The sequence below is a fragment of the Salvelinus sp. IW2-2015 genome, linkage group LG33, assembly GCF_002910315.2.
Source record: "Salvelinus sp. IW2-2015 linkage group LG33, ASM291031v2, whole genome shotgun sequence".
NCBI lineage: Eukaryota > Metazoa > Chordata > Actinopteri > Salmoniformes > Salmonidae > Salvelinus > Salvelinus sp. IW2-2015.
The window spans coordinates 8,528,156-8,554,048 of NC_036872.1; the positions used below are offsets into that span (position 1 = coordinate 8,528,156).

General features: G+C 43.3%; 1 protein-coding gene across 2 annotated transcripts; it reads right to left on the minus strand.

Annotated features, from left to right (window-relative positions):
- LOC111957978 (transient receptor potential cation channel subfamily V member 4-like) lies at positions 1 to 25,716 on the minus strand. 2 transcript variants are annotated; one of them, XM_023979118.2, is made up of 16 exons: positions 25,420 to 25,716; positions 19,526 to 19,986; positions 17,459 to 17,643; positions 15,147 to 15,299; positions 13,685 to 13,825; positions 4,765 to 5,063; positions 4,396 to 4,575; positions 3,970 to 4,128; positions 3,713 to 3,805; positions 3,331 to 3,404; positions 2,657 to 2,822; positions 2,494 to 2,560; positions 2,078 to 2,388; positions 1,656 to 1,783; positions 1,426 to 1,556; positions 1 to 1,287 (listed from the first exon to the last, which is right to left on the minus strand). In XM_023979118.2, the coding sequence occupies exons 2-16, from the start codon at positions 19,942 to 19,944 to the stop codon at positions 1,169 to 1,171; spliced, it is 2,625 nt and encodes an 874-aa protein (XP_023834886.1). In that variant the 5' UTR covers positions 19,945 to 19,986; positions 25,420 to 25,716; the 3' UTR covers positions 1 to 1,168. The 2 variants fall into 2 exon arrangements, with proteins under 2 accessions (XP_023834886.1, XP_023834885.1); XM_023979117.2 differs by lacking the exon at positions 25,420 to 25,716 and adding an exon at positions 21,572 to 21,641.
- Between the last annotated feature and the right edge of the window lie 177 nt (positions 25,717 to 25,893).

Sequence of the window (25,893 nt, forward strand, 5' to 3'; positions counted from 1 at the left end):
TTAACGTTGTCGCAAAATTTATTAGGAATTGTATAAAAGAAAAGAAAAACATTTTGAAACACATAGGAAGCTAATGTCCATTATGAATCAAAATGCCTCAACAAAACATGATGGAAAAAAACAGCTTACATCTTCAACACCATTCCCTGGGTGATGTTGGATCAGTAGCATATGTTTCAGTTATAATTGAAGGCATATTTTCATTTTGGTATAACACCCAAAGCTTAAGAAAACCCACATCCACGTAAATACTGTTGGGGAGAATATATCTTCCTCTCAACAAATAAATTCAGTGTTTGTTTGTTTTTCGATATGCTTTGCAATGATATACACACTTCATAAAACAAGTAAAAATTGCAGTTATGATCAAAGCAATCCTATCCAAGCATGAATAATAAAATTAGGGCCCTGTGCTTCGGACTATCAACAGGACTAGACTGATGGAAATGAAAAACAGTGGGCCATATAAAGCTAGCGTTCTTTTTTGTTGTTGTCATTTAGTACATAGCTACATACATACAGTACATATTGTGCTTGAACATCCCATCCCAAAATGGTTGTTTGAACTTTAATCAGTTCCTCTCAGTCCTTTTTCCAGATACTAAAAACAACAACGATATGTGTAAGAATATAATAAATATTTTTGGCCTTCTTGAACTCCCTGAGCAAGGTTTCTTAAATACAGAGGTACAATATGCTTTCATCAGCAGTCTCCCAATAGATCACATCGACGTACGTCTCATCTATGGTCAACTCTTGAAAACACACATTTGGATATGTTGAAAGTTGAAGCCAGGGCATTCTGTCAGGTAACAGCTTCCCGAGGGTCCTTCCTCCTGGGTTAAAACCACCACGGTAGAGGATACTTATAATCAGAGGTATGACCACCATTCACAACTAGTTTCATAAAAAAGCATTTGATAAACAAATTAATGGTTTCCTTTGACCATACACTACATTCCTATATTTTCTAAATCCTTTCTATTGTCTTATAATACTTTGTACATATCTTTGGTTCTAATCTCATGCCAACAGAGTTTTGTGCAAAGTGGCAAACTTTGTGGCCCAACTCTTCTTTGTCAGTCTGAGTACTTCCGATCTGCAGGGTGTTCTTAAGGACCCGGGCTCCTGGAGGCCCCCAGAGCTGGGCCATAGCCCTAGCTGGGCTCTAGCCCTCTGCACAGGGTCTGTGTCTGGGGGTCAGTGGCTCCATCTCCAGTACTAGGTCTCGTGGTCGTGGCCCTTTATTCTGCTCCACAACCCGTGGCACCACCGTGGACCAGCGATCTACATGGGTTGGGGAAAAAAAGTCAAATGTTGGCTGATGTGATTTGGCTTGCCCTTATACACTGTATATTAGCCTTGGTGAACTGTACGTATGCATCAGTGCATTTTTTTTTTGAGAACGCCGTAAAAGAGTCTCACCTCTCCTCAGGCCACGGACGGTTTGATGCACTGTACCAGAGCATTGCTGGGTCTCTGTTATGTTCTTGCCCGGGTCTTCGTTGATTATGGCCAGGTTCTGATTCCAGTGGCACCAGTTGACCTCGTCCACCCTGAAACGACCACAGAAGATGTTTGCATTTGACTTACCAATCAGACACGTTTCTCTGACGCAGAGAGGGGTGAGAGTTCAGGGAAATTAGCATGTGTACCTGAAGCACCAGCGACGGTCAGGGGTACCGTCCCAGTTCTTCCCCACTGTCACCATCTCCCCGGACCGGAAGGACTTCCGCAGACACACAGGGAAGGAGCGCTCGATGTCCAGGATTGTCGTAGCCCACTGTTGTTAAAACATAACGTCAACCAACATGCAGTAATGTTTTTCATAACATACTAATGTGACGGTGAACTAGAGGATGCACTGTGCATAAGGCCATCACCAGGGGTTCCCAGGGTCCTATTTACTAGGTACCAAACGTAAGAAAAATGACTGAAACAGGGAGGGACTACCTGGACTTCCAATAATACATGTTTATTTTCGTTTTCCGTGACAACATTTGCTGCGTTGTGCTTTAATGAATAGTGTTTACTGCATAGGGGACCTAGCTGTTCATCAGCTGTCCTCCTCACTCACCTGCAGCTTCCAGATCTTCTTGCTCTCCTTGGACACCTGGCTCACTGTCTCTCCCATCAGAGCGATCAACATGTTGAGCAGCAGCACGAAGGTGAGGATGATGTAGGTGACCAGCAGGATGAGGAAGACAGCTGGGTACTGGGCGCTGCTGACCATGTCCAGATCACCCATTCCGATGGTCAGCTTGAACAGGTCCAGCAGGAAGTTGCTGAAGGTGTCCGTGTCCCGGCACTGGGGGTAGGTGGGGCAGCCGCCTTCCTCCGGACACACCTCGTCAGGCCCGGGGCACACCGCCAGGAGGGACACCAGAGCTGGGGGGTGACATGGGAAACAGGAGGAGATGATAAGGTAGGTTTCTCCTCTGTTTCAACTGGTCGACAGACTGTGGAGAAGAAGTGTGCAGTAGGGGACACTACCTGACGAGTATCCAATCATGAAGAGCACGTAGACCAGCAGAAACCGGAACAGGTCTTTGAAGAGAATCTGAGAGCCAAGGAAGGATCAATTGTGATCAGGTGTCTAGTGTCCAATTTGATTTCAAATTCAATGTGATGGATGAAAGAGTGAAGGAGTCGATACCTTCTGTATCATGATGCTGTAGGTGCCGGTGAGCTTCAGGCCTCTGGTGAAGTATAAAGTGTTCATCCAGCCCAGGACCAGTGCAAACACCATCACAGACACATAGGCCTCGATACCCGACAGGTAGAGGGCCGCAGTCACTATCACCAGCACAGAGTAGATGAAGCTAGAGATATAGTGTTCATTAGGCACAAAATTGAAGAAAACGGACCGAAACCCCTAGGTACTAACTGAACTTGTCCAGTAAGAAACCCGTTTTCATTTTCCGATTCAAAATGTTTTGCAACAGTGTACCCTAATGGCCTTGGTGTTCAGATTCCAGGAAACAGCAATAATCCTTATCCTTTCCTACGTGTTAGATACAGGGAACATTCCCAGTACACAGGAATGCCATTTGGGATTTAACGGACACCATGTTGGCTCTCGCAGATGCAGCACTAATGATGCAAACAAAACACCCTTCGGAGCGGTGCTCCACATCCTCCGCTCTTTGTTGGGATCGTGAGTTTAATTAAAGAAGATGTAAACTAGAAAACGTGCCAGGAAAAGGGGGGGCTTTAATGTGGAATTAAATAGAAGACTCAATTAAGAGAGGATGATAAATTAGCCTCGGGTACAAGTCAGAGGGTGTTACAAAGGAGCTGAAGGTTAAGGGGGGGGAGCTGGAGTCTTACTAGAGCAGTTGAAAGGAGCCGTCGACAAATAGAGAGTTCACCCCGGGGCATTTCTTCAGGAAGAGGTCCTTAATCTACAAAGAGGGGACAGGGAGAGAGAGATTTTGGTAATGGCTGCCCACAAACATACTGTATTTTAATTTTGGGGTTTGACACAAGAAGAAAGAAAGAGAGAGAGAGAGAGAGAGAAAGAGAAAGAGAGAGAGAGAGGTCAATTTACAGGGGAGATCGAAGATTTATAGTGAAAGTGTGTGTTTGTGTACACATTTTGAGGCCTCTTTAAAAACAAGTTGTTAATTGTAGAGTCAACATTCAAAGCTGTAACTCTGATTGGATGGTTCAACCGGAAAGAAGATGTAGTGGCTGCAGGCTGCAGACTTACGTTGGTGAGAAAGAAGAAGACTCCGGAGCCCAAGGTGATAACCTCCCCTCCCAGACGCAGATAGTCTGTGGAGGTGGTGTAAGGGTACGGAGGCTGGGCAGGGACAAACAGAGTTAAAGCTTTGCTGATCATGGCACCCATACTGTTTGCACAATACACATAATAATGCCACTTGGCAGACACTTTCATCCAAACCGACATTGAATAAGTGCATATATTTGTTGCATTTGTATTCGAGTTGTTGGTCATGTCCGTACCATTCCCTGGGATGGGCGGTAGTAGGCCACCAGGGTGAAGATTATCATGGTCACCAGGTAGGAGACAACACTGATGTAGAAGGTGACGGCAGCAAACTTCTGCCACTTGGCCCTCAACAGCTCGTTGATGGGCTCCACAGCCAGCATCTCATGGCGATTCTACGGACAGTGCAGGAAAACTCACAATAATGATAGGAAGAGAGTATGGTGTGAAAGAGAAATCACACTCCATCTTTCCTACCATGCTGGCTCTCCCTTTATCACAGGTAAACAAATCTATTACAGGTAAAAAGGCAAAAATCCACACTTGGCCTCTGCCTGCCCCATCCCACCTCACACTCTCAGCCACAAAAAAATACACTGTAGACTTGCGTTAGCTCCCAGAGCTTTAGAGTCAAGGCTTTATCTAAGCGGGCTTTCACGCACCTCGATGCGGCTGTTGTAGACCAGGATCTCCAGCACTGACACCTCCTCTCCACAGGTGTCCAGTGAGGAGAGGTCGTACAGGGAGGAGTACACGGGGCCGTACGCCCAGTCCTTGAACTTCCGTGAGAGGTGACGCGCTTCCTCGTCCTTGATCTCCCTGCGAATTATGTGCTGGAAAACCTGGGAGAAATAATAATAACAAAAGCTGACCTTGGTTGTCTGTTTTACAATGCATGCGATTATATCTTCTGTCAATAATAGAATATATAATCCAACAAGGCACCACACGATAGCATTTCCATGTGTTATACAAACTATCCAGTTAAGAGTATGATTCCTCATACACGTGATACATGAGTTCGTTCTCACCCCAATTTTTCCCAGCTTTGCTGCCATCATAAGGGGCGACATGCCGTCGTTGTTGAGAACGTCCTCCAGGCTGCATTCTGGGTAGAGTTTGGCACACTTGGTCAGCAGCAGGTCGTACATCTTGGTGAGGAAACGGGTGTTGTCCCGGGTGTTGTCGGCGATGTGCACCAGGGCGTGTAGCACTGTGTTGCCGCGCGAGTCCTGCCGTCGAAGGTCAGCCTTCTTATGGGCGTTCTCGGTCAAGTAGTGCACCATGTTCGGCTGGTTGGTGCACGCTGCCAGCGACAGAGGCAGCTCGCCTGGTCAAAGAGATACAGTCAGATACACACAGCAACAAGCACATCAATCAAGGGTATCCCATTTTACAACCGAAGCAATAGAAAAAGACCCAAACGTGCAAACCCTGCCCAACTGGCACTCAGGCAGTCTCTTTCCACTCTGGGAAGTGATGTAAGTTCATATGGAACAGCAAACCACTTTCAACATGTCTTTGAAGGCTTTCTTTGCCTGGCTACCCAGACTTCTTACTCAGGCCAAACGCTACACCGGGCCTATGGACATGGCAGACAAAAATATGTAGCGAACAACAGAGCGGCGGAAGAATTAGGTCTGAGTCATCAGGCTAAGCCTACCTATAAGTGGATCAAAGATTGGATTTAAAACCTTGCAACGAAAAGGGCACAATTAGTACTACTTGTCTGGGGGAGTGGCCTGTGCATTGAAACCAGTGTGCCAAAAGCAGCTACTGAAAACGAGCCGTTGCCACGGGTGACAGATTACCCTGTCACCTCGCATGGGAAATGTTCTTCTTCATGGATTTGCACGGGAGCTCGTGGAGTGTTGGAGTAAGCACTAAATCACATTAGCTGCCGCCCCTCTGCCAGGTTTCCTGGTCACCTTAGCACAAAGCTCCAGAGTGAATGACTTGCACTGTGCCACAGACACGCCAGGAGTTTGGAATGATTTGGGAATGACAGTCGCACTTAGTGCAACTGGATATAATCCCTCGTGTGATGGAACATAACGCATTAATACAATAACAATGGCAGTAGTGAGTTTCTTGGGGAAATAATTGCCTACTCAAATCTCCTGTCTTTTGCATGTCTCTCTTTCTCTCCCTCTATCTCCTTTATATCCCTTTCACATTCCTGAGCAGAGCTGTAGGTTTCTGCACTGGCCTGGTAAAGCATTCACCATAGTTGCAAACACAGTGCCAGAAAAGACAATGTCAAAATGAAATATCAGTCAGCACAGTCTAGTTCGGGTCAACATGAAAGTGTGAAAATGGTATTAGTTTTTTGAACTTGAGGCTGGAAGGGCTGTTGAGGTGAATGGGATGTAGGCTAGTCTACTCCGGAGGATCTTAATTTGTGCCAGTTTGCTACAACAGGAAAATAATCCTGCAGCAACAGAAAATGTGAATTATTATGTGGATTATAATTAATGCCAATTTTTGTAGGGGTTGATACATTTTTCGTAAAGGGAAAATCAAGTCTTAAATTTCAAAGTGTACATTTTTAAACCTCAAATACACTACAAGTTTTACATTTCCTGCATTGCAGGAAAGTTCTCCTGCAACAGGGTGATCAATTAAGATCCTACACCTGTAGTGGGATGTTTGGTTCAGGGATAAGAGTTGCAGGGATACTCTCCAATTAGCAGAGGGCAATATGGAGTGGCACGTTTTATTTGGAGGCTCTCTGTCAATGGACCAGCAACCTCGGTGAGGTCAGCAAAACAGAGGCAGCCCGCCCATTTAAAGGGAAGAATGTATGTTGGGTTTTTTTCAGCAGCAAGACACAGACACCTTTCATTAAACTGTTCGGAAATACTTGTTGAACTTGTGACATCATTGTTTTCTTTTCTTTTTTGGAGAAGCCTCCTACTAATAATGACATTTCTGATGATATGACTTCAGACTAGTTTTGGGTGGTTATATGAGTTTATCATTAGCCTAGCGAACTGTTCTGACTGCGTTTTCCCAGCCCAAACCTGCCATGTAAAAAGGGAAGGGTGGGCTCTAATGTCACTTAATCTTACCATCAGTGGTGTAAGGTACTTAAGTAAAAATACTATAAAGCACTAAAGTCGTTTTTGGGGGTATCTGTACTTTACACATTTTTTTTTACAACTTTATACTTTTGATACTTAAGTATATTTATAACCAAATACTTTTAGACTTTTACTCAAGTAGTATTTTAATGGGTGACTAACTTTTACTTGAGTAACTTTCTATTAAGGTATCTATACTTTTACTCAAGTATCACAATTGGGTAATTTTTCCACTGCTGCTTACCATGGTAACTGAGAAAATTTTCCAAAAGATGCTTAACACTACCTTAGTAGTGGTATAGTACTCCAAGTTATCCAACTGCGCAGTGATCCAGTCTTTGTAGCCCAAACCTCTGGGCATGTAAAATAAAGGCACACTGAGGTAGCTAGAAACCACTTTTCAAGTGCACTGCTTTAAGATACACTGACATGACCTCACAATGTCGGGAACTCAGGCACCTGTCATGGAAAACTACAGACATGGAAAACTACAGACATGTCATTAAAAAACCAAGAGGAATAGAATATGACTTTAACAGTATCAAAATACTGCCAAAGTTCAATAATACAATGCTAGGGCAAGAATGTTACCATAAATAGGACATGTATGAAGTCTCATCATGTGCTTAACTCTTAAATGTAACTACATGTAATCTAAAATGTAAACTACGTGATCCCGAAAGTAATTATTTATCATGAGAGGACCATAAACAATAACTAGTAACGCTGCATACTCCAATAAAGGCTAAAATCTCACCTTTCTGGTAAAAAAGTTTGAAATTGCTGCGGTGTAGTCACTTTTGAGGACACAAGCTCAAGTAAACAGTGCAAATATGATAAAAATATGAAAACATGAAATATTTCATATGACGTATTTCCTATTCAACAAAACTGTTTGAATAAGGCTTGAAATGACTTATATGCTTTCTAAATATAGTATCATCAAATTATAAAATCACTAACTATAAGATTTCACCTTAAAACTTTAGAACACCTACTCATTCAAGGGTTTTCTTCATTTCTACTATTTTCTAAATTGTAGAAAAATAGTGAAGACAATTAAACTATGAAATAACACATATCGAATCATGTAGTAACCAAAAAAAAGTGTTAAACAAATCAAAATATATTTTATATTTGAGATTCTTCAAATAGCCACCCTTTACAACCATTGAATCTATATGTTTGACCATGACAGTTTACAATCGAAGGTAACACCAAGTAATTTAGTCTCCTCAACTTGTTCAACAGCCACACCATTCATTATCAGATTCAGCTGAGGTCTAGAGCTTAGGAAATTATTTGTAACAAATACAATGCTCTTAGTTTTAGAGATGTTCCGGACCAGTTTATTACAAGCCATCCATTCCAAAACTGACTGCAACTCCTTGTTAAGGGTTTCAGTGACTTCATTAGCTGTGGTTGCTGACACGTATGTGGTTGAATCATCAGCATACATGGACACACTGGCTTGTTTAATGCCAGTGGCATGTCATTGGTAAAAAATAGAAAACAGTAGAGGGCCTAGAGAACTTCCCGGTGGTACACCACACCCTTCATGTTTGACATTAGACAAGCTTCCATTAAAGAAACCCTCTGAGTTATCTTAGATAGATTCCTCTGAATCCACGAAATGGCAGAGGTTGAAAAGCAATGAAACATTCACAACCGTTCAAAAGTTTGGGGTCACTTAGAAATGTCCTTGTATTTGAAAGAAAAGCAAAAAATTTTGTCCATTCAAATATCTTCAAATTGATCAGAAATACAGTGTAAACATTGTTAATGTTGTAAATGAATACTGTGGCTGGAAACAGCTGATTTTTTTTAGGGAATATCTACATAAGCGTACAGAGGCCCATTATCAGCAACCATCACTCCTGTATTCCAAAGGCACGTTGTGTTAGCTAATCCAAGTTTAGCATTTTAAAAGGCTAATTAATCATTAGAAAACCCTTTTGCGATTATGTTAGCACAGCTGAAAACTGTTGTTCTGATTAAAGAAGCAATAAAACTGTCCTTCTTTAGACTAGTTGAGTATCTGAGCATCAGCATTTGTGGGTTCAATTACATGCTGAAAATGGCCAGAAACAAAGACCTTTCTTCTGAAACTCGTCAGTCTATTCTTGTTCTGAGTAATGAAGGCTATTCCAGGCGAGAAATTGCCAAGAAACTGAAGATCTCACACAAAGCTGTGTACTACTCCCTTCACAGAACAGCGCAAACTGGCTCTAACCAGAATAGAAAGGGGAGTGGGAGGCCCTGGTGCACAACTGAGCAAGAGGACAAGTACATTAGAGTGTCTAGTTTGAGAAACAGATGCCTCACAAGTCCTCAACTGGCAGCTTCATTAAATAGTACCCGCAAAACACCAGTCTCAACGTCAACAGTGAAGAGGCGACTCCGGGATGCTGGCCTTCTAGGCAGAGTTGCAAAGAAAAAGACATATCTCAGACTGGCCAAAAAAAAGAAAAGATTAAGATGGGCAAAAGAACACAGACACTGGATAGAGGAACTCTGCCTAGAAGACCAACATCCCGGAGTCGCCTCTTCACTGTTGACATTGAGACTGGTGTTTTGCGGGTACTATTTAATGAAGCTGCCAGTCAGTTAACAGGTTCATGTTTATCATCAATTAGAAAAAGACATTTCATAAATTCATCATGTGCAGCGTCTGGATGCTCCTTGCTAATCAAATCAGACCAACAAATATTTTTTACATCATCCACATAAGAGTCACAGCAAAAAAAATTGTAAGATCTCTTATACACTATTTTAGGCCCATCTTTTGGAACCTTGGTTCTCCTAGATATAGCCGCTATATTGTGATCACTGCATCCAATGGGTACGGATACAGCTTTAGTTCAGAGTTGTACAGTATTAGTAAAAATGTGATCAAGACCTGAATGATCTTGTTCCTGTAATGTTAGTAAACACCCTGGTATGTTGATTAATAACAGGAACCAGATTACAGGCATTGTTACAGTGAGAAACTTCCTCTTGAGCGGAGAGCTTGATGAAAACCAGTCAATATTCAGGTCCCCAAGAAAGTTGACCTCTCTGTTATCGTATACCCTATCTAGCATTTCATACACATTATTTAGATACTGACTGTTAGCACTTGTTGGCCTATTGCGAAACACCCCAAAAGAATAGGCTTTAGATGACTGTAAAATAGATATATGTTCCCCTAAAATTCTTGGCTTTTTCCAGAACCGCAACCTTGTCCTTGAACCTCAGGATGTCACACCCTGATCAGTTTCACCTGTCTTGTGCTTGTCTCCACCCCTCTCCAGGTGTCTCCCATTTTTCCCTGTGCATTTATACCTGCGTTTCTGTTTGTCTGTTGCAAGTTCGTCTTGTCCCGTCAAGTCCTACCAGCATGTTGCCGTGTTTCCTGTGCTCTAGTTTTTCCTACTCTTCCCCTGACCTTTCTGCCTGTCCTGACCCTGCCTGCCGTCCTGTACCTGCCTGACTCTGATTTGGACTACGACTCTTTGCCTGTGTCGTGATGTTGGTACGATTAATGCGATGACGATTATTTTATAAAATTAATGAACTATGTTTAATTATTACGATGATTACATTCATCATGTAACAATTAACTCACAAGCAATCTTGGGGCACCACGGAAAAAGTTTGTTTAATGAGTTACCGTTTCCAGAATTAACTCAAGAATATCAGAATATATCGTTATCATCTTAGCCATTCATTTATTATTATTACCTCATATCAGTCTCATTCTGAACGTCGCATAAACCGTTAAATCTGCACGAACCCTAGTCTAAATGATGACTCAGCGATACACAAAGTGTCCTAATTATTTATTTACTAACTAAATAATCACACAGAATTACATAAACACACACACAGGATTGATTATACATTGATTACTAACAATGCAATGAAAAGTCCCTGGTAGACAAACCCGATATAACGGCTTAGAAAGAGTGGGAGAGGGAGAGACAAAGGAATTCAACTATCGTACATACAGTTGAATAATACGCTCATTGTAAATATGGATATTTAGCACCCAAACAACCGCTCATTCGGATTTAGAAATGCAATGTACATATTTATGCTTGTATGTCTTTGTCGTCTCTCTCTGTTGAAATCACCCAATCAGTATGTGACGAATAGTTTAAAAGAAAGTCTCTGGTTGTTCACCAGAGGTCACCATGTCCTTAGTAGTAGCTTTCTTTGCTGGAAGTGTTCGTTAGACTGGATACAACACGTTCCAATGGTTGTTTGATAAGGAAATGGTTCTTCTTTTCTCAACTTCAGTTGAGTTTCCTAGACTACATTTCATGCAGAGCTGCATGTCTAGTCTTCATCTTCTCTCTGTTGAGTTACCCTTTCCTGGTCTGGTAGAGTCTAACCATTTTACCATCTAACCATAGCTCTACACTTTCTGGTCTAGTAGTTTTAAACCATTTGTGACGTCTGGCTTACCGTCCGTATAGGAAAGGTGGATACCTAGTCAGTTGTACAACTGAAATGTATCTTCTGCATTTAACCCAACCCGTTTGAATCAAGGAGGTGTGGCGGGCTGCCTTAATCAACATCCATGTCTTCGTTGCTCGGGGAATAGTGCCTTGCTCAGGCAGTTCGACAGATTTGTACCTTGTCAGCTCGGGGATTTGATCCAGCAACCTTTCGGTTACTGGCCCAATGCTCTAACCACTAGGCTACCTGCATGCAATCATTTCCATGTGTAGCCACCACTCCACGTTTTCTGGTCTAATGTAAATTTCGTTAGGAGTCGTTTTATAAGCACTCTGGAATAAGAGGCGTTCCATCCTTTTGGCATAATGTCTGTGCTCACGTGGGCGTGGTTACTAACTGGGTAAAACTTTACATGAAAAACAATTCTCATTTAGAAGGATAAAATCACATTTCATCTTCTCACAAATAGTTTCATATTTAATCATATGAGTTTTACAACATTTAGACATAACTCTGACATATACATTGTGAAAGATCTTAAAGTTACAATGTCTCCGTTACAACATCTTTAATGATACCACAAAATCACAAATGATACATCATCATTGTTTGGATCCCCACCGACCATTTCCCACAATCTTTATGTTAGGAATATTGTTTCATTATCCACTTTTGGATGTTGAAGTTCTTTGGGCAAGAATTTCTCTATACCACTCAGACATTCCATTCGTGGATACTGAGAGGCAGAGGGGAGAGAGTTAGAAACCATTTACGACTGGTCGTTAAGTCATAAAACCGACCGAGGATCAAAGAGAGAGGGGGGGGGGGCTCTCTTTGATCCTCACCCAGGAGTGAAAGTCATGGCACCATCCTTGACCTACCGATTGTCTGCCATCATGTACCTGCCTGACTCTGATTTGGACTACGACCCTTTGCATGCCTTGACTTACCTTTTGCCTGCCCCTTGTACTTTAATAAACTCAGAGACTCGTACTATCCACTTCCTGTGTCTACATCTGAGTCCTGATACAGGAGCTTGACGACTAACAAACGGGGCCTGTCACCTGGGCCGGTGTTGGGTTCTCCAGTCCTGTGGGTCCATTCTAACTCAATCTTCATGTGGTCCGTCTTCAGTTTCTCCGAGATAATTTTCCTCACTTTGTCCTCAAACTCCGTCCAGATCTCATGTGTAGATTCTGCAATTCCATCTAGAACAATGTTGTTCCATTTTGATTGTCCCTCGAGATAATCTGATTTCTCTGGAATGGTTATCATGGATTCACATATAGAACTAATGTCCTCTCTCAATGACTTATAGACTTTTGCCATCTTGCCGTTTTCCTGCTTAAACTCATCTAGCTGACCCTGTGAGAACTGCAAACTGTTCTTCAGGTCCTGGACTTCTCTGCTCAAGTTGTCCATTATTTTATTAGTTGACTGCACTAGTATTTGAACACAATACTTGAAGCTATTTTCTTGTTGTAACAACTGCTTGTAGAACTCTTTTTGTTTGTTTAAAAGATCCTTTACCTGTGATAGAGAGACACCACTGTCCTCAACGGTACTCCCACCGGCTTTGGTCTTTGTCATGGTAGCAACGTAGGCTACGCTGTTACTCCCTGCAATTCCAGACAGGGCAGGTCGCAGGGAAGATGGAAACAGCAACAAAATAGGGATCTAGACAACCACAAGCCTGGGATAATCCGCGGTCCCAGCCACAATGGCTAATCGCGTTGTAGGCTGCGTTCAAGTCCTCAAGGAAACCCCTCTAGCTTGATAGGCAGCTAACAGTGGCAGCTAGGTTAGCTGCTACGCCAAGCAGCTCATCATCAGACCCTTGGTCGTCAGGATCCCTGGACAGATAGCAGCGGTCCCAGCAACTGATGCCAATCGTGTCGCGGGATCCAAAATCAAAAGGTACAGTAGCTAGCTAATAACCAAGCTTTTCCAATCGAACACTTTTTCAGACGCTTTCAACCTTTCCAAACCAATTTACAGAGCGCTGCCTCATTCCACGTTCAACAGGAAGTGACCTGTTGATTGCAGGCCTGCGCTTTGTCAGTGGCTTTGACGTAGGGTTCAGCCAGGAGTTGGACAGTTGGAAGAGCGAATGAAATGGTAGGAGAGAAGCTTCAAATGGTTTTTGATTTCACATCCTAAAGTCACACAGGCACAAAAAACATACTACTGTGTCCGTGGGACGATTTATAAGCAAAACTGTCAGTCGGAACCGGTACCAGGACCACGCAGGTCCCCTAAACAGGGGACTTTAAATCCAAGAGGTTTTAAACTATACTCCTACACTTAATGTACTGCCACTTTAAGCCCCTGATGACTGAGGACTTAAAAATATTGAATCTGAATCTTGCGGTTTCTGTAGACAGAAGAATGGATCAGATCTGATCCTAACGTTATGGTGTCTTACCAAAGTAGAAGTAGCCCCCCTCGTCCCTGGGTTGGAAGAAGCGTCCGCGGGCCTGGGCGTGAACATCTGCCCCTTTCTCCACCAGCAGCTCCACGTACTGCTTACAGCGCCTCTCAATGGCGATGTGGAGCGCCGTCTGGCCTGTCAGAACACACAACAGTCAGTCAACACATTGGGTAAAGGGACAAGTGGTTAAATTGGGATTCTTAGATCATTCATATATTCTCTATTCCAGCCTTGACTTAGAGGGATTGAACTCTACAGTGGATTTATTGCATTGTTTGGTCTCTCACTGTCTGCTGAGTTCCACCTTCAGGAGTGAGGAAAGGTGCATTGACTAGAGGTCTCGGACAAAGACGCAAAAATCTCCATTCCAAGACTGGGTCGAAGGTCAACCGCTTTCCTCTCCTATCCACATTTCAACAACGGTATTGTTGTAACTAAGGCGATACCACATTCACTAAGTCCCTGTATCTCATCAATAAATGTTTTTTTTTTTTAATGTTCAACAAAGGTGGCTTGGTTCTGCTGCAGTGTCAAATCTGTGAACAGTCATGGCACACAGGCATACAGACATAAACACATTCCTTCTGGCTTGTATGTTCATTAAAGGGGACCTGTACCAACAGTAAGTAGACCATATGGCTGCCATGGGCTCCTCAGCAATCACCATCTGTCTACTACTTCATTACTGTGTGGAGGTGGACTATGGTTGTGTCTGAAATGGCATCCTATTCCCTATATAGTGCACTACCTTTGACCAGAGCCCTATGGGAAAAAAAGTGCACTACATAGGGAGTAATTTCAGACGCACGGAATGTGAGATATCCTGGCAAAAGTGTGAAATCCCATTCTAACAGCAAATCTTAAAGTGGCTGACAGTGTGTGATGAGTGAATTTTTTTTTTTTTAGACAGGGAGTTTATTGTGCTTAGACCTAAGACAGTGGATGGAAGAAATAGGTGTGCTGCACTGCTGTTTCCAAGCTGTAAAGGCCAATCGTGGAGGTGTAACAGCCACATCATCCAGCCTTCCTCTGGAAATAGAAGCCCCATAGAGCAGCCCTGGGTTGGGCCGGAGACTGGGATGTGTGGTCTCTTTGTGCAGAAGGGGCAGTGGAGGACTCGGTGTAGGTAAGGGCGTCTCTATTAAGCCTGCCTTCATGGAAGTAGTACAGGGCTACGTGTGCATAGTAGGCCCTACATTTCAGGTAGGTACTTTTATCTGTGATAATATCAAATTATAAAACACAGTCCACGTTTGAAATAATCTTCTTCAATCCTAGTCAAATGATTGGTTAATACAGTACTGGGTCGTGTTCATTAGGGCGCACAATTTTTTTTAAATAATCATTATAAAGGTTCACGGTTCATAACAGAAACCAAAAGTGAGCATTTCAGTCTGTGGTACCTATTGAACAGGACCCTGGTGTTTTTAGCGGCTAAAATGTGAAGAGAGTTTACCTCTGTAGTAGACGTCTCTGAAGGGCGTGTTGATGAACTCATGGAGGTTGACTGTCTGCTCTGCGATGTCCATCAACATAGGAATGGTGTCATTCTGACCACTGTACAGGTTCAGAAGGGCTTTGGGCAGGCATGTCTTCCCTGTAGAAGGTTCTGGGAGAAAAATAAAACCAAATTGATGGGGGGAGGGGTACTCAGAAACAGCATGTACATGTATAGTTCTGGACATAAAAAAAATACTTTTAAAATATCCTTTGAGGCAGCAAGGTACATTGTTCATGTGACAAACGGTCTTGCAGCCACGGCGACACCAAGTGCCAAGTTCATAAGCAATCACCTAATAAACAATGTAATGAAATGCATTTCTGAAATATACCCTGCACCTCTGATTCAGAGGGGTTGGGTTAAATGCGGAAGACACATTTCAGTTGAATGCATTCCGTTGTACAACTGACTAGGTATCCCCTTTCCCCAGACGGAGCAGGACCCTCCAATTTGAAGCAAATGCTTTTTCACTGTGCTGCAGTACAGGTGAACTTTATGATACACAGAACTGTGCTTAGAGAGGAACATCCAACAAATCACCCGAAACACAGTTGCCAGTTGAGAGAAGAGAAAGAGGTTTGGGACACAAACATTTTTATGTTTGTTGAAAAAGTAAAAACTGGTGATAAATCGTTAGTGATAAAATAAGAAAGGAAAGGGAAGCAAGCAAGACATTTCACTAAACATGAAAATGCCTCAAAACCAGGAGAAACAACAGCCAAACTAAACGTGGTGGTAAAGTAAGTTGTCTGCTTCTATTGTTTACTTTTAGTCTGAGTTTTTCATGTAGTCTGTCAAGCCCACTTTAGTCATTTTCTTCCCAGAAGGAGACAGTTTGCTGTGATTTCTCTCTGCTCTCTGTTATAAAGCACACACACACACACACACACACACACACAAACACACACACACAGGCAACAGGAAGCTGTCCTTGGACCAACCCTTGGCAGGACAAAATCTCTGACATCACAGTAGTTTCCTTCTCATTACTCTATGGCAGTGGTGTCAAAGTCATTCAATGGAGGGCCTAGTGTCTGCAGGTTTTGTGGTTTTCAATTAAAGGCCTAGACAACCAGTTAAGGAGTTATTTAATAATTAGTGACTTTAATTCATCAATCAAGTACAAGGGAGGAGTGAAAAGCCACAGACACTCGTCGCTCCGTGGAATGAGTTTGACACGTGCTCTATGGAGCCAAGAACAACAGGGAAAAGAGGACGGTGGAATACTGAGAAGTCAGAGACAGATAACCAAGTCACAGGACATGCCAAAGAGTTGAAGCCATAAGGGCAGAAAAAGGTCTGTTTAGACATCGATTCCTATTATCAATACACAAAGTCATGACAAAACTCCAGGATGACACATTAACTGAAGGTGTTAGGCTCAGGGCTAAGTGGACTAAAAAGTAAGGCTTCTCCTTTAGTAAGGCAACTGTAACAGACGTGAGATGTTTTGTTGTTCCATGACATCCAATTGGTAGTTACAGTCTTGTCCCATCGCTGCGACTTCTGTACGGACTCGGGAGGTGGCGAAGGTCGAGAGCCACGCGTCCTCCGAAACACGACCCTGCCAAGCCGCACTGCTTCTTGACACACTGCTCGCTTAACCCTGAAGCCAGCCGCACCAATGTGTTGGAGGAAACACTGTACAACTGGCGACCGAAGTCAGCGTGCATGCACCCAGCCCAACACAAGGAGTCGCTAGAGCGCGATGGAACAAGGACATCCCGGCCGGCCAAACCCTCCCCTAACAACGCTGGGCCAATTGTGGGCCACCTCATAGGTCTCCCAGTCGCGGCTGGCTGCGACACAGCCTGGGATGGAACCCGGGTCTGTAGTGACACCTCTAGCACTGCGATGCAGTGCCTTAGACCTCTGTGCCACTCAGGAGGCCAGATGTGACATGTTTGAGATAAAGTTCTGATGCTATCTTAGTCCCACCCCTTAAGCCCCACTCCTTGGGGCGGCAGGTAGCCTAGTGGTTAGAGCGTTGGGCCAGTAACCGAAAGGTTGCTAGATCGAATCCCGAGCTGACAAGGTAAAAATTGGTTGTTCTGCCCCTGAACAAGGCAGTTAACCCACTGTTACTAGGCCGTCATTGTAAATAAGAATTTGTTCTTAACTGACTTGCCTAGTTAAATAAAATAAAAATCAACACACACTTTCTCTCTTTTCCTCCGACCTTTCTGCGTTTGGCTGTGAAAGCTGAGACAAGAGATATTTGGCACCACAGCGCTCCACCCACCACACTACCAATGGGGTTGTCTCACCTTTGAACTCCTCGTCGGTGAGCCTCTTTTCTTGACCCTGTAGGTACTCCAGCAGGCCGGAGAGGGCCTCTGGGTCGGCCCGTGACACGCCATCGAAGAGCAGCATGCGGTTAAACACCTTCAACACCTTGGGTGGGTCCAAGCCCGGAGGGTCCAGACTTTCATTGCAGGACGTCTCAGTCTTACTATGTAGGGACCATTGACATACATATACTCACATACACTGAGTGTACATTAGGAACACCTGTCTTTCCATGACATAGACTGACCAGGTGAATACAGGTGAAAGCCATGATGTCACTTGTTAAATCCACTTCAATCAGTATAGATAAAGGGGAGGAGACAGGTTAAAGGAGGATTTTTAAGCCTTGAGACAATTGAGACGTGGATTGTGTACGTGTGCCATTCAGAAGGTGAACAGGCTAGCGAAAATATTTAAGTGCCTTTGAACGGGGTATGATAGTAGGTGCCAGGCGCACCGGTTTGAGTGTGTCAAGAACTGCAACACTAGTGGGTTTTTCCACACTCAACAGTTTCCAGTGTGTATCAAGAATGGTCCACCGCCCAAAGGACATCCAGCCAACTTGACACAACTGTCAACATGGGCTAGCATCCCTGTGGAACGCTTTCAACACCTGGTACTGTAGAGTCCATGCCCCGACGAATTGAGGCTGTTCTGAGGGCAAAAGGCGGAGCAACTCAATATTAGGAAGGTGTTCCTAATGTTTTGTACACTCAGTGTATAACACATACTCTAAGTGTTTATAGACATCATTGGTAGGGACACAGAAATCCCTGTGTTACATTACTGATCTGAAATGAAAGATGGCAGCTTATTCCTGGATCATTTTTTTAAATGGTGATTTCTGGCGTCAATAGGCCTAGAGGTGGTGGGACTAAACAGTGGGGTTCAAGAATGGCAGTTGGGCCAACGCTTTATTTAAAGCCAACAGTAAAATAATGCTTTATTACTTGTTATGAGCATGTATGAGCCTTTTAAATATTTTAGCAAATGTTTAATACACTCAAAATGGCTGGTATTTAGTCAGGATCATAATGAGATGATAAAAATATAATATGGGGGTCATATATGCTTATGACAAGTCTAACAATGCATTATAACTCCATCATAATTCATTATACCTGTGGACTATGTAAAATGTTACCAGTAGTTGTAGCCTAGAAAAAAAGTTGAACGTTAAACCATATAAAGTGAACTGCTGTCCAAATTCTACTACTGAACTACTCAATAAATAGACCTCACTGTGAAGCGGGTAGCCGGGAACAAGCTCCAGCCTAAATATTACCTCAACGGCTGTGAGGACGGAAACAACAACACACTCTCTGTTAGATGACTGAATGTCCCTCTGACTAGCCCTTCTGTTTATGAAGTTCCACATGAGAGGGGCACACCTCTGTGACTAAACAGTGGCAGTTGAAGGAGTTTCTATATTTTTGCAATGAGCCATTTTTTCCCAAGCCGGGCCTTTGATTAATAATGAAAACTGCAATGTATTGTAAAATAGAATATTAATACAACTCTCAGCTCAGAAACCAAGCCAATTTGATCAACATTTTTAGGGGAAATCTCTTATATGGTAGAAATATATAGCCACAATCATAGAGGTAGTTTTTGAGTATCTATAACCCAGACCATCTCTAACGGGAATTTGTCTTTTATATTATATGGTGAGGTGTTAAACATGTCTAACAACCTTTGGTTCCAAGTACAAACCCGATGGTGTGGTCTGTGTAACAGAGATAGTTAGGTGAATCACAATTGTGTGATAAACAACCTTGCCTGACACCTGAAGACTTGCGTTCACTCTCCAAGCCGATGCCTAGGTTTTAAGCTCAGGGGGTTAACACAGTCTTGTGGCATGCAGGAGAAACCGAGTTCGAACCCAGTCGGTCACATTTACACCCCAGAAGTGATCTACTATGCTGCTTCTAACTCCACATGTTGTTCAACAATCTATGCATCAGCATGCCTCAGCTCATAGACTCATGAAAGCCACCATAACGAATGAGTCACGTTTCTACTTCAAAACAGAGGGCCCTCCTCACCCTCGTGGGAGCTTCTTCCTGCGTGGCTTCTTGTTGTTGGTGTGCCTATAGGTACCATAATCAAAGAGAGAGTCCATGGGGGCTTTCTTGGGCCCGGGCGCCACGGGTGACTCGTAGATGGTCGACTCCAGCAGGTCCATGGGGTTAGAGATGCCCTTCTTAAAGGCACCATGGAACTTCATGCGGAGGTTTTGTCGGCTGTCCCCTGGCTGCAGCTGGCCTGGCCGGTCGACGTCCGGAGCCGGGTCCTGAGGTGACTGGGAGCCCTCCTCACTCTCAAACAGGTCGGCCAGTGCCGACAGATCAGGACAGGTACCATCGGCATCAGGCTGTCCCTCCCCACTTCCTCCTCCCTCCCCTGAGCCCGAGGACAGGGCAGCCTTGTTCGCGGCCGAAGGAGCCGTGTCCGTCTCTGTCATGGCGATGCGACACCTTCTTAGTAGAGTGGCAGGGGAGCGGTCCTAAAAAACACCATAGCAAAATACACAGGTTATAACTCCATCTGGGTCATAGGTCAAAGGCACGGGAGAGAAACTTAGCAGTCCAATCATAGACCTTGTATTTGGTCTCACTCAACTGTGAATGACCTGGTTCGTGTTCATTTGGGCACACAAGCGGGAAATATTTTTGCCACAGAAAACAAATAAAAAGGTTCCTGTTTCAGTCTGTTTTCTTCTATCTGGTGCTTAATGAACAGGGCCTTGAACAACTATCACTGATTGCACGACAAACAGTCACTTGAATAAAATGAGCCTTTGGGTGATTGGACTGTGTATTTCAAGAAACAGAAAATGTATGTCTAAAAGTGATGCTCCTGTATGTAGCCTTGATCCTGAAGTAGCCAGGGCTGAAATGGTACCCTATTTCCTTTATAGTGCACTATGGGGGTAATACCCTATAGGCCCTGGTCAAATGTAGTGCACTGCAACCCAGATGTGTGTGGGCAGAGCTCTGGCATCCTGCTCATCTTGTGGGCCGCGTTGATGGCACAGAATGTCCACCAGTCAGCCATTTGCAGCCGCTGGCAGCCTGGGAACGTCATCTGTAAATATTGAGCAATGCATTGCCTGACCATTACTGGCCCGAAACTAGTGCATGGTAGTGGTGCCCAGATTTTCCATTTGGGGTAGGAGAACAGAGTGGGATGCCTCTGAATTTCCAACCAGTTTACTGACCAGACAGAGAACACAACAGAGGATGACTTCAAATACACTTTTCCCATGGCTGAGTATTTTCTCTTCTTTCCAACAGACACTGGAAGACGAATTCACCTTTCAGCAGGACAATAACCTAAAAGGCCAAATCTACACTGGATTTGCTTACCGAGACAGCAATATTTCTGAGTGGCCTAGTTATGGTTTTGACTTAAATCAGCTTGAAAATCTATGGCAAGACATGACAATGTTTTTTTTTTTTTAGCAATGATCAACGACCAACTTGACAGAGCTTGAAGAATTTAAAAAAGAATAAATGGGCAAATATCTTGAGACGTACCCAAAAAGACTCCCAGCTGTAATCGCTGCCAAAGGTGATTCTACCATGTATTGTCTCAGGGGGGGTGAATACTTATATAATCAAGATATATTAGTGTAGATCGTTGCCGATCTACACAAGATGTTATACAACAAAATCTGGAAAAAGTAAAACGGTGTGAATACTTTCTGAAGGCACTGTACGCAAGTAACCCATTACTACATTATAGTAATGCTATGGAATATGTATCTCCCTTTCTTTTGCAGATGCTAAACTGACTAAAACAGAGGGGGAACTACCTGGTTCAATAAGGGAAAAAACTATGTGTTGCAAAACATTTATTTAATGGCCACGACCCAGAAACCCAGAAGCCTTTTCAAGTGGGGAAACATGCAACCACCACCTGATCAATTCTGAATGACTACACTGCTAATGGTGCATTTTCTACTCGGGGATGACAGAAACAGAAAGCTGGTAAAGACCTATGACTCCTGCGATTGTAAAGGGCAAACCCCTTGTGTGTTCTCCTGGGGTCTTGGGTTCTATTCAGATGGTCCCTTAATCCCTCCGTACCTCATTCATCCCTTATGTCATGCTGAGGTGCTGAGTTCTTCAGGGGAAACTGGAAGTGACGCTGGGGCATGGGGGGGGGGGGGTCCTGTTTAAGCGAAAAACAAAAAGTGTGGTATTTATTAACAGCATTAATACAGACTGGTTGACTGGCAGGAGAGCTTGATAAACTGATGAAAGAGAAGGGTGTCAGAGTAAGTAGAGGTTAGTCCACAGTCACTCCACGGGAAGCTCCATTTGTCACTATGGGCAAAATGTGTGTTCTGGTTGATCTTTTGGTTACTAAACATACACTACATGACCAAAGGTATGTGGACACCTGCTCGTCGAACATCTCATTCCAAAATCATGGGCATTAATTTGGAGTTGGTCCCCCCCCTTTGCTGCTATTACAGCCTCCATTCTTCTGGGAAGTCTTTCCATTCGGTGATGCTGCGGGGACCTGCTTCCATTCAGCCACAAGAGCATTAGTGAGGTTGGGCACTGATGTTGGAGCGATTATCCCTGGCTCGCAGTCGGCGTTCCAATTAATCCCAAAGGTGTTCGATGGGGTTGAGGTCAGGGCTTTGTGCAGGCCAGTCAAGCTCTTCCACACCGATCTCGACAAACCATTTCTGTACGGACCTTGCTTTGTGCATGAGGGCATTGTGATGTTGAAACAGGAAAGGGCCTTCCCTAAACTGTTGTCACAAAGTTGGAAGCACAGAATCACCTAGAATGTCATTGTATGCTGTAGGGTTAAGATTTCCCTTCACAGGAACTAGGGGTCCTAGCCCGAACCATGAAAAACAGCTCCAGACCATTAATCCTCCTCCACCAAACTTTACAGTTGGCACTATGCATTCGGGCAGGTAAAGTTCTCCTGGCATCCACCAAACACAGATTTGTCCGTCAGACTGTCAGATGGTGAAGCGTGATTCATCCCTCCAGAGAACACATTTCCACTGCTCCAGAGTCCAATGGCGGTGAGCTTTACACCACTCCAGCCAACACTTGGCATTGTGCATGGTGATCTTAGGCTTGTGTGCAGTTGCTTGGCCATGGAAACCCATTTCATGAGTTTCCAGAAGACCAGTTCTGGTGCTGACGTTGCTTCCAGAGGCAGTTTGGAACTCGGTAGTAAGTGTTGCGACCGAGGACAAACAATTCTTATGCTACGTGCTTCAGCACTCGGCGGTCCTGTTCTGTGAGCTTGTGTGGCCTACCACTTTGCGGCTGAGCCGTTGTTGCTCCTAGACGTTTCCACTTCACAATAACAGCACTCACAGTTGACCGGGGAAGCTCTAGCAGGGCAAACATTTTACGAACTGACTTGTTGGAAAGGTGGCATCCTATGACTGTGCCATGTTGAAAGTCACTGAGCTCTTCGGTATGGGCATTCTACTGCCAATGTTTGTCTATGGAGATTGCATGGCGGTGTGCTCGATTTTATACACCTGTCAGCAACGGGTGTGGCTGAAATAGCCGAATCCACTCATTTGAAGGGGTGTCCACATACGTTTGTATATATAGTGTCGCTTTGTACAAAACAAGCTGTATCCTGTTGGGGAATCATTGGAAACCCAAGTTAAGGTCTCCTGTCAGAATCAACCATACAGTTGCGGGCTGTGTCTGGCCTTTACTATGACAAATCCAACAACACCTTTTTGTTTCACAGAGATACACACGCATGCACTTGCACACACACACGCACACACAGAGAGAGAGACAGCAATGCTATGTCATCATTCTGGATTCCCCAGGATGTAGTCACCTTGTCTAGGCATTCCTTTAACAGTGAGTTATACAGTACATCCTTGGTATCAGCTACAAACATCATAAACTGTAGCATGTCCTTGGTTGTAGAATGTTCTCACTCTCTCTGACAGCACATGGGGTTGACATGTAAACTTCCTCCAAGAGGAGCAACACAAATAGAGAGACTGCAATCCAGTCAGGGAAAACAGAGTGCCTCTAGCACACTCCAACATATAGGATTATCAGACTTTACTGTGGAGGGTGAAAAGATGAAAGGATGAAGAGGCTTTCTTTGATAAACTCTCCAAACAGAGGGGTGACAAATGAATGAGTCATTGGCCAGGCGTGTTTGAGACTACTCTGTTTGAGTTCAAACACAGAATGAGTCCAGAACCAGGAGCTAATACTATTGTGTTCACACCAGTGGAAGCTGACTTCAATTTAATGGTTCAATGCAGCCGTTTTTTAAAATCTCAATATCAAAGCATTTCAGGGTAACAATATAAGTACCTTAAAGTGATCCTTTTCAATTAAAATGGTCAAAAAAAATAACAAAAATGGTTTCTTAGCAGCTTCTTCAAGCAAGAATTATGCTAGGACTGTCTGGGAGTGGTCTGAGTGGGGATGGGAAAACTGAAAATGTGCTGTTATTGGCAAAGAAGTTTGTAACTCTTCTTATTGGTCTATTAACTAATTTACTGCATGGTGATGTCACCATGGAAGGCTAAAACTCCATCCCACGAAAACAGGCTGAACCTTCAGGCAGACTTTTCAAACAGCTCTTACACTAAAAGGGGATCATTATAAATTGCACATATTCATATTATTATTCCAACCTCATAGTATGGAAATATATATAAAAAACATAGGTATATCACGTTTTTGACTGCACTGGGCCTTTAAATCAGAGGACAGGCTCATTAATGCAATGGAACTGTGTCAAATACAAAATGTATAACGTTCCATTAATTCAATTCCAGCCACTACTATGAGCTGTCCTCCCTTCATCAGTCTCCACACATTCACACACTCCTCCAACATATTGGTAGTAGTAATGATTTATGATGACATGTCAGCTGGGTCAGACTGAGGATAACTATCCCCTTAGAGACACAGTGTGACTTCCTTAATCCTCCTATTGGATTTAGTGGATATGATCCAGACCACTGGGGAATGTCCGGGTGCAAATATGGTCGTGGGAAAATCGGGGTTAGCAAAACAAGTTCCACTATTGTTTCGACCACAGCCCCCAACTCTACAATAGGTTTCACATTCATGTGGATGCATGCCTGACAGCAGAGGATATGTCCATAACCTCAATGTCTTAAAGCTACAATATGTAACTTTTCAGGCAATCTGAGCAAATTCACATAGAAAAGTGAGTTGTAGATCTTTCATTACCGTTGAAAGCAAGTCTAAGAAGCGCTAGATCTGCTCTATGTGTGCTATTTCTATGCTTCCCATTCTGAAGTTTCTTTTTTGTGTCTTTTACTTTCGGTTTTGTACACCAGCTTTAAACAGCTGAATATACAAATATGTTTGGTTATGGATATATATTTCACAGCGGGTTAGATGGTACAATGATTCTCTACACAATGACTGAAATTAGGCGAACTATTATAATTTTAGCAACTAGGAAATGGCGGAGCGATTTCTGCATTTAATTGTATATTTTGGCCTTTTTACCCAAATCTGAATAGAAAAATTCAAATAAAAAGCAATTAAAGATGCACTATGCAGAAATTGCTCTGCCATTTCCTGGTTGCCAAAATTCTAATAGTTCGCCTAATTTCAGTTTATGTGACAAAACAAACAATCATTGTGAAGAGAATCGTTGTAGGCCTACCATCTAAACCACTGACATATTTTCCATAACCAAAAATATTGTATATTCAGCTGTTTGAAGCTGGTGTACAAAACCAATTTTAAAAGACACAAAAACTTCAGAACGGAAAGCTTAGAAATAACACACATAGAATGGGCACAATATGCTAGATACCTTCATAAAGTGTTCTTCAAATGCAGTTCTAAAAATATGAAATACATAGTTTAACACAAAATACTCTCTGTTGAAAATAGGAACCATTAATGGGGTAAAACGTGTTCGTGCTTACCTTGTCCTGTAATCAATGGACCTTTTGTGCAGCGCAGTTTTTCATTCTTAAAGATAGGAAAAGTTCTAAAAAGTTTGTGGACACAACATTTGGATCGACTTCCTCCCGACTTTAGTACCCTAGTTACTTCTTTCTTCAACTATTTTTGAAGAAATTGGTGATCTGATTTCGCGTGTAGCCTAGTCCAGTCATTATTCAGCTCTCCGGGCAGTGTTCCCAGTTAAATTTACACACTGCTACAGCAGCATACCTCAGTCCTTTGCTTTCCATGTTCACGCATCCAACTCACCGCCCACCTAAACAAGGGGCGCTTTATTAAAAAGTGTTTGTGTGGGGACTAACGGTACAGTGACTACTCTTAACGTCAGTCCCACAGGATGACTTTTTTGTTTGTAAAACTACAAAACTCTTTGTAGTGGAGTTTTTCCTAATTCCATTAATTGTCTATAATCACATGTCGTCTAAATCAGATAG

Coding starts and splice junctions, on each gene's coding strand:
- LOC111957978 (XM_023979117.2), bottom strand. Junction 4,129..4,395: donor TCTACAACAGCCGCATCGAG/GTGCGTGAAAGC, acceptor CACTGTCCGTAG/AATCGCCATGAGATGCTGGC. Junction 3,806..3,969: donor ACCGCCCATCCCAGGGAATG/GTACGGACATGA, acceptor GTCCCTGCCCAG/CCTCCGTACCCTTACACCAC.